The following is a 12925-nucleotide window of genomic DNA, read 5'->3' on the forward strand; positions in this document are numbered from 1 at the left end:
GTATAAGTGTCCTATCCCTCCTGTCTGTATAAGTGTCCTATCCGTCCTGTCTATGTAAGTGTCCTATCCGTCCTGTCTGTGTAAGTGTCCTATCCAATTGTTACAGTATCCGCCATTTCTCAACCATTTCGTGATTGTTCCTGTCTTACCTCACTCTTACCAGACTTGTGTTGGGAATGTTGGGAATGTTCTAATTCTTATGTTCTAACTGTCCTATCCATCCTGTCTGTATAAGTGTCCGATTCCATCTGTATAAGTGTCCTATCCGTCTTGTCTGTATAAGTGTCCTATCCGTCCTGTCTATGTAAGTGTCCTATCCCTCCTGTCTGTGTAAGTGTCCTACTCGGAGTGACCGAGTGGGAGTGAGCGACACTTCTGTGTAAGTGTCCTCTTCCGTCCTGTCTGTGTAAGTGTCCTATCCCTCCTGTCTGTATAAGTGTCCTATCCGTCCTGTCTATGTAAGTGTCCTATCCCTCCTGTCTGTATAAGTGTCCTATCCGTCCTGTCTGTATACTGTAAGTGTCCTATCCGTCCTGTCTGTATACTGTAAGTGTCCTATCCGTCCTGTCTGTGTAAGTGTCATATCCCTCCTGTCTATGTAAGTGTCCTATCCGTCCTGTCTGTGTAAGTGTTCTATCCGTCCTGTCTGTATAAGTGTCCTATCCGTCCTGTCTGTATAAGTGTCCTATCCGTCCTGTCTGTATAAGTGTCCTATCCGTCCTGTCTGTGTACTGTAAGTGTCCTATCCGTCTGTGTAAGTGTCATATCCCTCCTGTCTATATAAGTGTCCTATCTGTCCTATCTGCCAATTATGTATCAGCCATGCAGCCATTTCGTGATGGTTCCTGTCTTACCTCACTTTGACGGTGGCAAGACACCGTCAAAGTGACGCCATGTATTTATACAGTATTTCACCGTATTGTCACGTGTCACGTGAGGCTTGACCAATCGGTGTGTCATATTTAGAAAGTGAAAACAATACTCTCCTGCGGAGAGTAATAATAATAATAATAAAAATACTATTAATAATTATACATTAGGGTGTTTTTTGTCACTGTATATTTGCACATACATGAATTTGTCATGGCATTTTACCCATCCTAGGAGCAGTGAGCAGCCGTTGGTTGTAGCGCCCAGGGAGCAGTTAGGGGTTAAGTGCCTTGCTCGGTGACACTTCGACACATTGCTGAGGCCTGGAATCCAACCCTTGGACCTTTGGCTTCCCAGGCACAGCCATAGCTTTGAAAATGGGCAAAGTGCTCCCTTAAGTGTTATTGCCCAGCACTGCGTTCAACCAGGGAAACGATGCGTCTGTTCCAAAGTCCCATGTGAACATCATGGCGTCCATGACGTCATCCATGAACCTCTTGTAGATGGCCATGAACTTGGCGACGAAGGCCTCCAGGTGGTAGATGGCTTTGTTGCCGAGCTGCAGCCTGTGTTCGTAGTAGGCCGCCATGTGCGCCACCTCCGTCTTCAGCCCACCGCCGCAGTTACTCAACAGCTCCGCGAGCAGACCCTTCATGATGACATCGGGAGGGATGCAGTGAGTCAGGAGCTCGTAGAGCCTTCCCCGGACCTCGAGTAACCTCTGAGGGCTCTGCTGGCCGACGATGGCGTGGGCCGTTTCCCCGAGGTACACCTCCCAGTCCGTCTCCGGAACCTCCTGGTCAGCCGAGAGCGGGCACTGCCGCAGCCTGCAGGCTTCGCACGCGAGCAGGGCTTTGCGGAGGTTCCGGCCAGACTTGTCACAGATGCGCTTGGCCAGTTCGGGAGGCAGGAGGAGCCCCTCCTTCTCGCAGACGGTGCTCAGAACACCGCGCACCTCCTCGGCGCTGGGCAGGGGAACCCGGACGCTCAGACAGCGGCTCCTGACGGGGCCGATAACCTTGGAGGTGGAGTTGCAGCAGAGGATGAGGCGGCAGGTGGACGCGTATTTCTCCATGGTGCGACGCAGGGCGTGCTGGGCGTCTTTGGTCAGACGGTCCACCTCCGACAGTAACACCACTTTGAACTCCCGCTGTGTGCTCGACTGGATCTGTTGAGACCGAGCTACCGTCTTAATGAGCTCCTGAATCACCACGCGGTCCCGGTTCCCCGCGTCACTGGCGTTGACCTCTAGGTGGTAGTTGCTGGCTATAGTATTGATCTCAATTTTTTTCTTCGATGGAGCCACGATGGTCTGGTGTTCGATGCGGAGCTTCTCCACCCCGGCTCCGTACAGCTCCCTCAGCAGACACATGATGCGCGTCTTCTTGCCGGCCCCGGGTGGGCCGTGGATCAGCAGGTGTGGGAAATCTCCACATTGGACCAGATTCTTGAGCCGAACTGCTTGTTCTTTGTGATAATCTAGTTCCCCCAGAGAGGTCGGTCTGTATTTATCAACCCACAAACTCATTGCGATGGGACTTACTCTTTATTGATATGAATAACCCCTGTTAAGTTGACAGGGGTTTCCTTCCTTCCTGTCGTGTAGTGTTTCTATTTCTTGTGGCTATTGGTTCCGGAGGTTTTGCTTGTATATGCATTTATTTCATATTTACATGTCGATTTAAGCTCTGACATTTATGCCAGACGAACTCTAGCATTCTAGCATAGATTCTTGCTGCGCTATCAACTGATTGTGGAAAATGATTTAAGTACAGTTTCTTCTACTGAATACACGGTCTGCCCGGGTGGGCTCGCCTTCCATCAGATATAGTGAAGAATTACAGATGTTGCAGTCATCACTGTTCATTCTACATTGTGACATCATAATGCAATGACATCACCCCGTCATCATTACAACCATGTAATTGTAAAATGTATTGTCGAACCAACAAAATATCATTTAAAAACTAGAGGTACAGTAATAACACTCTTGACTTACTTTATGCTAATTTCAATGATGCAAATCGCTCAACCTCCAAGCTTACCAAGCTTGGCTCTTCAGATCAGAACCTGTGATCAAGCTCGTTCCCACCCAGTGGTTAAGAGATAATAACCAGATACCACTAGGGAGGTCCAGGAATGGTCTGTGGAGATGGAAGAGGAGTTTGGAGATGAGTTCAGGATAGGATGACAGACTGTCCGGAAGGGTCCACGGTGAGGACTTTCATAGCCTTTGTCAGTGCATCTCAGATTGCATCAAATCCCCGCTACGCGGGTATCTGGGGGGCGTCCCCAGGAGATGGCAAAATATATCATCAAAAACTGTTTAACCACTTTAACCCTATTACATTGGCTATTTGAAACAAACGTTGTGAGCTTGTAGATCGACTATTTAAAAAAAAAAATCACACCCTGTGTGAAGGTAGCGGCGCCTTTGATACATGTTGTCATCGATATGTGTTTATAATGTGTTTATAGCCACGTGTCATGTGAAGCTTGACCAATCACTTTGTTGACGCACCTGACCAATCAGAACGTTGACGGACCTGACCAATCAGAACGTTGATGGACCTGACCAATCAGAACGTTGACGGACCTGACCAATCAGAACGTTGACGGACACGGACAAAGTCAGGTATAGAGCAGGATCCACTAAAAAGTATATATATACATATATATATTTTTTTTTAAACATTTTAACAACGCAAATCTTGTCTGGGTCCTTGGCACACATTATTTTCAGATGGGGGTCAACGGCCAAATGCGTATTAATTTGGGGGTCATTGACAAAGTTTGAGAACCACTGCTGTAAAAGTTCCAGAAAGTTGATAACAGGAGGGGAATTATAAAGAACGTGATGTGGTTGGGGTTCCATTTTGTGTGCTTGGTGTGTTTGGTCGAACAAACTCTTTCCAGTCTACAGTAGGCTGGGAAAATCTAATCCTTAAATCATTTCATATTGAACTCGATAAACGTCATGTCCTAAATGAGGGAAGCATCATGGAAATATGAGGATATTCTGGTGGGGAATAAGGAAACAAAACAACAAAGAGAGCCGAGGATTTAGATTTGTCTTGATTTTTCATGCAATGCATTGCAATTTTCTTTTGGAACTTGTGAGGGGTACTTAAAGGATTCATTATTAGAATGTCTGTCTGTCTGTCTGTCTGTCTACTGTGTAGAAATGAAAGATCAGTCAATAGAATGCAGTGGTGGAAAGTAAATATTACTTAAGTACATGTACTCAAGTAACATTTTGAAATCTTGACTTTACTTGAGTATTTCCAATATCCAATACTTTAACTTTAACTAATCCACTACCTCTCAGAGGCAAATATTTTAGTTTTTACTGCACTATAATTATTTGAAATCTTAAATGACTAGTTACACTTCAGACCTATACTTTGGCCATTTGAAAATAGCAGATCTACAAGCTCACAACGCCACTCATTTCAAACAGCAAGAGGGGGACTTATTGCACGGATGTAGGGATGTACGTACACGCACGCACGCACGCACGCACGCACGCACGCACGCACGCACGCACGCACGCACGCACGCACGCACACACACACACACACACACACACACACACACACACACACACACTCACACTCACACTCACACACCAGTGGTGGAAAACATAGTACTCACATTTTGTACTTAAGTAAAAGTATCAATACTGCAATGTAGAAATACTCTGTTACGTCTGTAATTCCAAATTTACTTGAGTAAAAGTACAAAAGTACTGGCATCAAAATATACTTCAGTACTAAAAGTAAAAGTACTAAAATGTTTGAGAATAGCAGATCTACGAGCAAGATGTGATATTGTAGATCTGCTATTTTCAAATAGCCTATGTATAAAATAGGCTAAAGTGGTTAGATATTATATTACAAAACAAGCATTATTACAAGCAAAGTTAACTAGTTATTAAAGTTTTCAAATAATAGTAGTGCAGTAAAAGTACAATATTTACCTCTGAGATGTAGTGGATTAGAAGTAAAAGTACTGAAAACTGGAAATACTCCAGTAAAGTAAAACATACCTCAAAAGTGTACTTAAGTACAGTACAGTACTAGAGTAAATGTACTTGGTTACTTTACACCACGGATGCACACTATTTTATGAAGAGGCATTTCACTTTTTTAGTTTAGTCTAAATTAGTTTTAGTTAGGTTTTGTTTTAGTTGTATTGTGATATCGGGTAGTCAAGGTTGAGATTGAGAAAGCTTAGAACAATAACAACAATTGCTGATCTAAAATTACAAGCTGCAGGCTTCTGCTTCTATTTTCACTATTTTTAACCCATTAGGCAATTCTTTAAAAAAATCTAAATCCTAACATTTTTTTTCAAGATTTTTCAAAAATAGCAGATCTTGCTATGTTTTAATATCCAAAGAAATCTAAAGTGACATAGATGCGTACCAGGTCTCATTAAAGAAGCATATTGGGATTAAAACTAAAACTATGGACATTTTCTCTACCAGAGGTTTAGATGAGTTCGGGCCACCTCGCGGCCCTCACATCTATGTCACCAAGCTCTATACTGTATATGGAGCTGACTGATTTGTTTTCGCCTGATGCCATGATGACACATTGAGGTGAGCCAGCACACTCCATGTTTGGACGTAGCCGCATTGGGACGTGACAACGTGGTCCGTCCGCCGGCCCATCCTCCCATTAGCCAATTTTAATATAGGATGATTTTATTTTTATATTTTTATTTTATTTATTGTCTCCGCCAGGAGACTATGTTTTCATTTCCCCCCCCCCCCCCTCGGCCAAGCTAACATTGGTCAAGCCTCACGTGACACGTGACAATACGTTGAAAGAGTGTGCTCTGATTGGCTAGTGAGACGCATGACGTATAGCGGCCTATAAATAAATGTGTCACTTTGAAAGAGTCTTGGCCTCTTTCAAAGTGAGGTAAGACAGGAGTAATCACGAAATGGCTGATAAATGGCGGAGTAACACTTAAGACAGGATTAATCAAGTAACACTTAAGTCAGGATTAATCAGGAACAGTATGGCGGAGACTTTTCTAGTTTATTATTCTTTTTATTTTATTTTGTTTCAGTTAACAAAAACAAAAGAAAACACCCCAAGGAGTGGGGGCTATATCATTGTTATTATTGTTATTATTAGTATCATTATTATAATTATTAGTAGTTTATTCTGCATTTGGTTACTGTTACCTTTCTCTTACCTTGAACCAGACTGGCCATTATCCTATGACCTCTGGCATCAACAAGGCATTTTTACCGACAGAACTACCTCTCGCTGGATATTTTCTCTCTTTCTGACCATTCTCTGTAAACCCTAGGTATGGTTGTGCTTTAAAGTTCCAGCAGATCAGCAGTTTCTGTAATACTCAGCCCATTTGGCATCGCCAACCAGGCCACGTTCAAAGTCACTTAAATCACCTTTTTGATTTCACAGATTGTTGTGCTCGGTTTGAACTGCAGCAGATCGATCGTCTTCACCATGCACACATGCCTAAATGCACTGGCTTGCTGCAATGCTATTGGTTGATTAGACATTTGTGTTAAGGAGCTGTACACTTGTATGAAGTGGCCCTGTTGAAAGACAGAATAGAATATAATCCATGTCACCATCTTTTGAGACTTGTGATGGATTTGAGCGTAGGCTACTCTTGCTGTGATAGACTAGATGTGATGGCGGGCATTGCTATGATACAGGTATGATAAATAAGGCGGGATCCAAAAAGACTAACAGTGACGTCACTGCCAACATAAAAGAGAGAGAGGCAGAGTCTTTATGCATTGCAGTGTGCAAAGTTGCTTGTTAAAGGGTTCTAAGAAATAAACAGAACCACATCATCTCCAAGGAAGACGATTGAGATTCCGTCCCTAGTTCTTACCTATTTGCTACCCAAATAGTATCTACGGTAGCTACTCAAAACATGCAGATCTTCGTCAAGACCCTCAATGGCAAGACAATCACCCTGGGGGTTGAGCCAAGTTACACCACTGAGAATGTCAAGGCCAAGGTCCAGGACATAGTAGGCATTGCCCCTGATCAGCAGAGGCTACTCTACGCTGGTAAACAGCTGGAAGATGGCCGCACCCTCTCTGACTACAACATCCAGAAAGAATCCACCCTCCACCTTGTGCTGCGCCTGAAGAGCTGTCGATCTTGCCCTGGCACAGCACAGTTCAGGCCTGGTATCCCTGGCCATAGTAGCGACAACATTGTGCAGAATTGCACAAAAATGCAGATCTTCGTCAGAAACCTTGATTGCAAGACCATAGTTCTGGAGGTTGAACCAAGTGACACCACTGAGAATGTCAAGGCCAAGATCAAGGACAAGCAAGGTATTCCCCCTGACGAGCAGAGGCTGATTTATGCTGGTAAACAAATGCAAGATGGCTGCACCCTCTCTGACTACAACATCCAGAGAGAATCCACCCTCGAGCTTTTGCTGCGTCTGCGGAGCTGTCGATCTTGCCCCGGCACCGCACAGTTCGGGCATGGCATCCCTGTCCACAGTAACGACTCAAATCGCACAAAGATGTGTATCTTCGTCAAGACCCTTGATGGTAAGACCATATGTCTCACGGTTGAGCCAGGTGACACCACTGAGAAGGTTAAGGCCAAGATCCAGGACAAGCAGGGCATTCCCCCTGACAAACAGAGGCTGATATATGGTGGTAAACAATTGGTAGATGGTTGCACCCTCTATGACCAAAACATCCAGAAAGAAGCCACCCTCCATCTTGTGCTGCGACTGAAGAGCTGTCAGTCTTGCCCTGGCACAAAACAGTCCAGGCCTGGTATCCCGTTTCACAGTGACGAATCAAATCGTGCAAACATGTGGATCTCCGTCAAGACCCCAAATGGGAAGACCATACCTCTGGAGGTTGAACCGAGTGACACCACTGAGAATGTAAAGGCCAAGATCCAGGACAAGCAAGGCATTCCCCCTGACAAGCAGAGGCTGATCCATGCTGGTAAACAGCTGGAAGATGGCCGCACCCTTTCTGACCAAAACATCCGGGAAGAAGCCACCCTCCAACTTGCGCTGCATAGGAGGCCCTTGCCCCTTGCAAGGGGCAAGGGATCATGGTTCAGGGCCCGGTTTTCCTGAAAGAATGAGATGCTAAGCTGTTCACAGTAGTAACTTGAATTGCTCAAAACGTGCAGAGCTTTGTCAGGAACCAGAGCAACCATAACAAGACCCTCACCCTGGAGGTTGAGCAAAGTGACACAAGTAAGAATGTCAAGATGTCAAGGCCAAAGTCCAGTAAAGAGAGGGCATTCCCAGAGGCTGGTCTATGCTTGTAAACAACTGGAAGATGGCATCACCCTCTCTGACTGCAACATCTAGAAATAATCTACCCTCCATCTTGTGGAGGAGTCGAGGAGCTCAATCTTGCCAGCAAACGTGTCGCAATGTGCTAAGTTGTGAGCTTGTAGATCAGCCATTTCTGGCGAAGAGATTTGGTGTAGAAGGAAACAACGGCCGGCCATGTGCAGTTGTCGCTCAGATCCGTTTAATTAAGAATAGAGGGTTCAAGTGGTTAAGAAGGGGGAAGACTGAATCACGTTGATATTGAGGTCCACTTGGGATCAGAGCGGCTTCATGTGTTCAGTCTCACGCCAGCCGTTTATGTCGTAATTATGACATAACTATGACAATTATGGGTTTAGCTCTGCCCCCCCCCCCCCCCCCCCGCTAAAATAAAAATAAAAATAGTTCCCTCTTAGTCATGACGATGTTCACAAATTGCACACCTAGTGATGTGAAATGGGGGAAAAACACAATTAATTCATTAATTAGATTTATTAATAAAAGAGTTCCAAAAAATAATGATATACTACGTCTTAAAATTAAAAGTAATACTACGTAATGCATATTATATGCATGTCAATACTATTTGTCAAGGCACAAAGCAACCCTGAGAAAACTCAATATTATTATGTGGGCACATAGACTGTAAAAAAAGATGGACTATGGGAACGGTGCCATCACCCATTGGTTTCTACAGAATAATTCAAACTAACTTAGAACTTCCAGTCCCGAAAAGCAACTGGAAACGAATGCTATTTGCTGGAAGGGTAAAGAGGGCGGGCCTTCACTCAGTAGAGCCAGAAATCTACTTTATCATCAATTTTTAAAATCAATGGGATCAGAATTTACAAAAACATATGGTAATTGAAAGACGACTTTAAACTAGCGACTGAAAGCATTTATGACAATGATTACTAAGTTAATTAATAAAATCAAGTGCAAAGTCCGGTCAAATTCCAATCGTAATCAACGGAGTGGTAATTGTTCTGCCAGCATGGGGGGAAATAGCGACACCTGCTAGGCCATTAATGAGAACTGCAGGGAATTTGCCACTTCCTGATGGGCTTCATTTAAAAAATCGGATGCTTGCCGTCTGTGGGACGATAATCATTATTATCGTTTATTGCGGGAAAAAATAAAAACAAGAAGAAACCCTCATAGTATTCATATCGCAGACATTTAAATTTATCGTGGAATTGCCCTTCATCATACACTGGACCTGACTTGGTTCCTTCCTTTTTTTTTCCTGTGTACACCAAATCTATTCGCCAAAAATAGCCACAAGCTCACAACCGTCACATTGTCACATTGTGACGTGTTGTGAGCTTGTAGGTCGACGATTTTAGGCCAGGTTTTAACCCATTAAGACCTAAAGAAGCATCTGTGTCATTTTTAGATTTGAGCTAAAAATAGCAGATACTCTAACAAGCTCATAGCGCGGCACCGAGTGCCACGCTATGAGCTTGTAGATCTGCTATTTTTGAGAAATCGTAAAAATTTTGCAAATCTTTCAATATATATATTTGTAACTCAAAATCTTTGCTTCTGGGGGTCCCTGGAACAAACTATTTTGAGATGGGGGTCCGTGGCCAAATACATACATTTTGGGGTCCTTGACATGAAAAAGTTTGAGAACCACTGACATAGTAAGTAACACACGTTTTTTCAAAAAACGCAAGTCTCCTAAATCCAGTTGTAACAGGGGTCTCACCTGCACTTGAGTAAACAGAAAATACTTTTTCTCTGTGGGTCACCAGTTCCATCCAATCAGGGGAGAGAACACACGTGTATCAGTCTCAATGTTAGTGTTCCAATTCCATTTTGTCTGCTCATGCCTTTGTGTCATTTCCAATATCCCTTGTTCATCCTGTATGAGTTTTCTCTCCTGATTGGATGAAAGTGGTATCTCGACCTGAACAAGTATTTTGCTGTTTACTAAAACCTGTAGACAGTGAGACCCTTGTAACTGAAAAGAACACCCAATAAGATTATTATGAGAATGTAGGTCTAGTTAACATTTTTTTTTGCAAAAAAAAATGATTTTTAAAACATTTTCACAAAAATGTTTTCAAATATTATGTTTTTTCAAATGGTGTGGTATTTGTTCTGCGGCCAGCAGGGCGGAGAAATAGCGACACCTGCCAGGCCAATAATGATAACTGCAGGGAATTCAGCACTTCCTTATTGGCTTCATTTAAAAAAAAAAACGGAGGCTTGCCGTCTGGTATCGTTAAACCCCTAGTACATATCATATTCCGTGCCCAAATACTGTATACTCAAATATGGAGATGACTGACATCATAAATATATCCAAATATGGAAATGACGAATGAAAGCTAGTTAAGAGCAAAGATCATGAGAACTAGCCTGTATGCCATTGCTAATACAGTTAAGTAGACCTGTCTGAATTTTATATTCCTATATTTTGGAGATATTGACATGCCTCCTAGCAAATCACAGGAAAACGTCAACACTATACTGTGACAAACCGAGTGATTCATTTGAGTCTGATGTCATACTGACACAGGTTAGACGACGCATACCATATTTGGGCGTGACTTCAGTGGGAACTCTATACTCATGGTGACACCAGCGGGATGACATAGGCAACCCGCTAGGCTGCTAGGCACAGCATAAAAAGGGCAAGCACAGTCCCAAACATGCACTTCTTGGGATCACCGAGTTTGGAGTACCGCAAGCTCTTGAAGAAATACAGAACTGAAACAATCTCTCCAGCCTTTACTAGTTGACTCTACTTGCGATTAACGAGAATTATTGAGACCATCCGGTCTCTAGTTCTCATCGGCAAGACATCATCTCTGAGGAAGACGATTGAGATTTCTTACCTTGTTCTTTCTTACCTATTTGCTACCCAAATAGTATCTACGGTAGCTACTGAAAACATGCAGATCTTCGTCAAGACCCCCAAGACAATCACCCTGGGGGTTGAGCCAAGTGACACCATTGAGAATGTTAAGTTCAAGGTCCAGGACATAGAAGGCATTACCCCTCGCCTGCAGAGGCTAATCTACGCTGGTGCACAGCTGGAAGATGACCGCACCCTCTCTGACTACAACATTCAGAATCGATCCACCCTCCACATGGTGCTGCGTCTGCCACTAGAGGCGCATGTGCTGCGTCTGCCACTAGAGGCGCAAAAGACTGAGATTGAGGATTTAAAAAAGTCACTTGATTATCTTACGGATGAAATGGCTACAATCTCCAAACAACAAAAGGCCATGTTGGACCTGATGACAGAGGAGTTAAAAAAACAGAACATGGAGAAGGACAAGAAGATTGTGACGCTTGAACGGAGGGTGGAAGCTATGGAAAAATACTCCAGATTAAATAGTGTGATTGTGAGTGGCCTGGTGACCAAGTCACGGCCCTATGCCAGGGTCGTGGATGGGAAAACACCGAAACCACGTCAAAAAATAAAAATAGTTTTAGATTTGAGCTAAAAAGCCTTATTTTACACTTTGGCTATTCAAAATGAGCAGGTATACAAGCTCAAAGCGTGTCACCGAGTGGCACGCTATGAGCTTGTAGATCTGCTATTTTTTGAGAAATCGTTAAAATTTGTGCAAATCTTTGAATATATCTCTGCTGTCCGGCAGGAACCAGCTAACTCCAAAATGTTCATTTTTCAGGAAATGAAAAAAAACGAAAATAAAAAAATGGAGTTAGGAGGTTTTGTTCATCATTGATAAGAACAGCTGAATGGACCTCCAAGCTCACAATGAGGTTGGAGGTCAAAAGGGGGTGGAGCCTTGAGTCAGCTGGTTTAGCAGAAAGTTTGAGGATCCAATGGAGTGAGGTGGTTTTGTCAGAAGCGCTTTTTAATACTTTTCATTGGTTCAACATTTTTTTTTAACCAACACACAGACGTAAAGGGTGTTCAATAGCACTGATTTATGGAAAAAATGGGAAAGCGGAAAAATGGAGTTAGCTGGTTCTTGCCGGACAGCAACGATATATATTTTTTTAACGAACATTTGTAACTCAAATCTTTGCTTTTGGGGGTCCCTGGAACAAAATATTTTGAGATGGGGGTCCGTGGCCAAATACATACATTTTGGGGTCCTTGACATGAAAAACTTTGAGAACCACTGACATAGTAACACACGTTTTTTCAAAAAACGCAAGTCTCCTAAATCCAGTTGTAACTGGTCTCACCTGTACTTGAGTAAACAGAAAATACTTTTTCTCTGGTGGGTCACCAGTTCCATCCAATCAGGGGAGAGAACACACATGTATCAGTCTCAATGTTAGTGTTCCAATTCCATTTTGTCTGCTCATGCTTTTGTGTCATTATCAATATCCCTTGTTCATCCTGTATGAGTTTTCTCTCCTGATTGGGTGAAAGTGGTATCTCGACCTGAACAAGTATTTGCTGTTTACTAAAACCGGTAGACAGTGAGACCCTTGTAACTGAAAAGAACACCCAATAAGATTATTATGAGAATGTAGGTCTAGTTAACATTTTTTTTGCAAAAAAAAAGAATATTTAAAAAATATTTTCACAAAGATTATGTTTTTTCAAATGGTGTGGTAAATGTTCTGCGGCCAGCAGGGCGGAGAAATAGCGACACCTGGCAGGCCAATAATGATAACTGCAGGGAATTCAGCACTTCCTTATTGGCTTCATTTAAAAAAAAAAATGGAGGCTTGCCATCTGGTATCGTTAAACCCCTAGTAGATGTCATATTCCGTGCCCAAATATACTCAAATATGGAGATGA

The 12925-nt window shown here is 43.1% G+C and overlaps 2 protein-coding genes across 2 annotated transcripts; one reads left to right on the top strand and one right to left on the bottom strand.

Moving 5' to 3' along the window:
- Positions 1 to 1264: 1264 nt before the first annotated feature.
- LOC311057176 (replication factor C subunit 3-like) lies at positions 1265 to 2398 on the bottom strand (the record flags this gene model as incomplete). The annotated part of the gene is made up of 1 exon (XM_084074127.1): positions 1265 to 2398. The coding sequence occupies one exon, from the start codon at positions 2396 to 2398 to the stop codon at positions 1265 to 1267; it is 1134 nt and encodes a 377-aa protein (XP_083930253.1).
- Positions 2399 to 6795: 4397 nt separating this feature from the next.
- Positions 6796 to 7980, top strand: LOC311057177 (polyubiquitin-B-like; the record flags this gene model as incomplete). Its single annotated transcript, XM_084074128.1, has 1 exon — positions 6796 to 7980. One exon carries the CDS (start codon positions 6796 to 6798, stop codon positions 7978 to 7980), a length of 1185 nt encoding a protein of 394 aa, XP_083930254.1.
- Positions 7981 to 12925: the final 4945 nt, after the last annotated feature.

This window comes from Gymnoscopelus microlampas (assembly GCF_963454915.1).
Source record: "Gymnoscopelus microlampas genome assembly, chromosome: 12".
Taxonomy (NCBI): domain Eukaryota; kingdom Metazoa; phylum Chordata; class Actinopteri; order Myctophiformes; family Myctophidae; genus Gymnoscopelus; species Gymnoscopelus microlampas.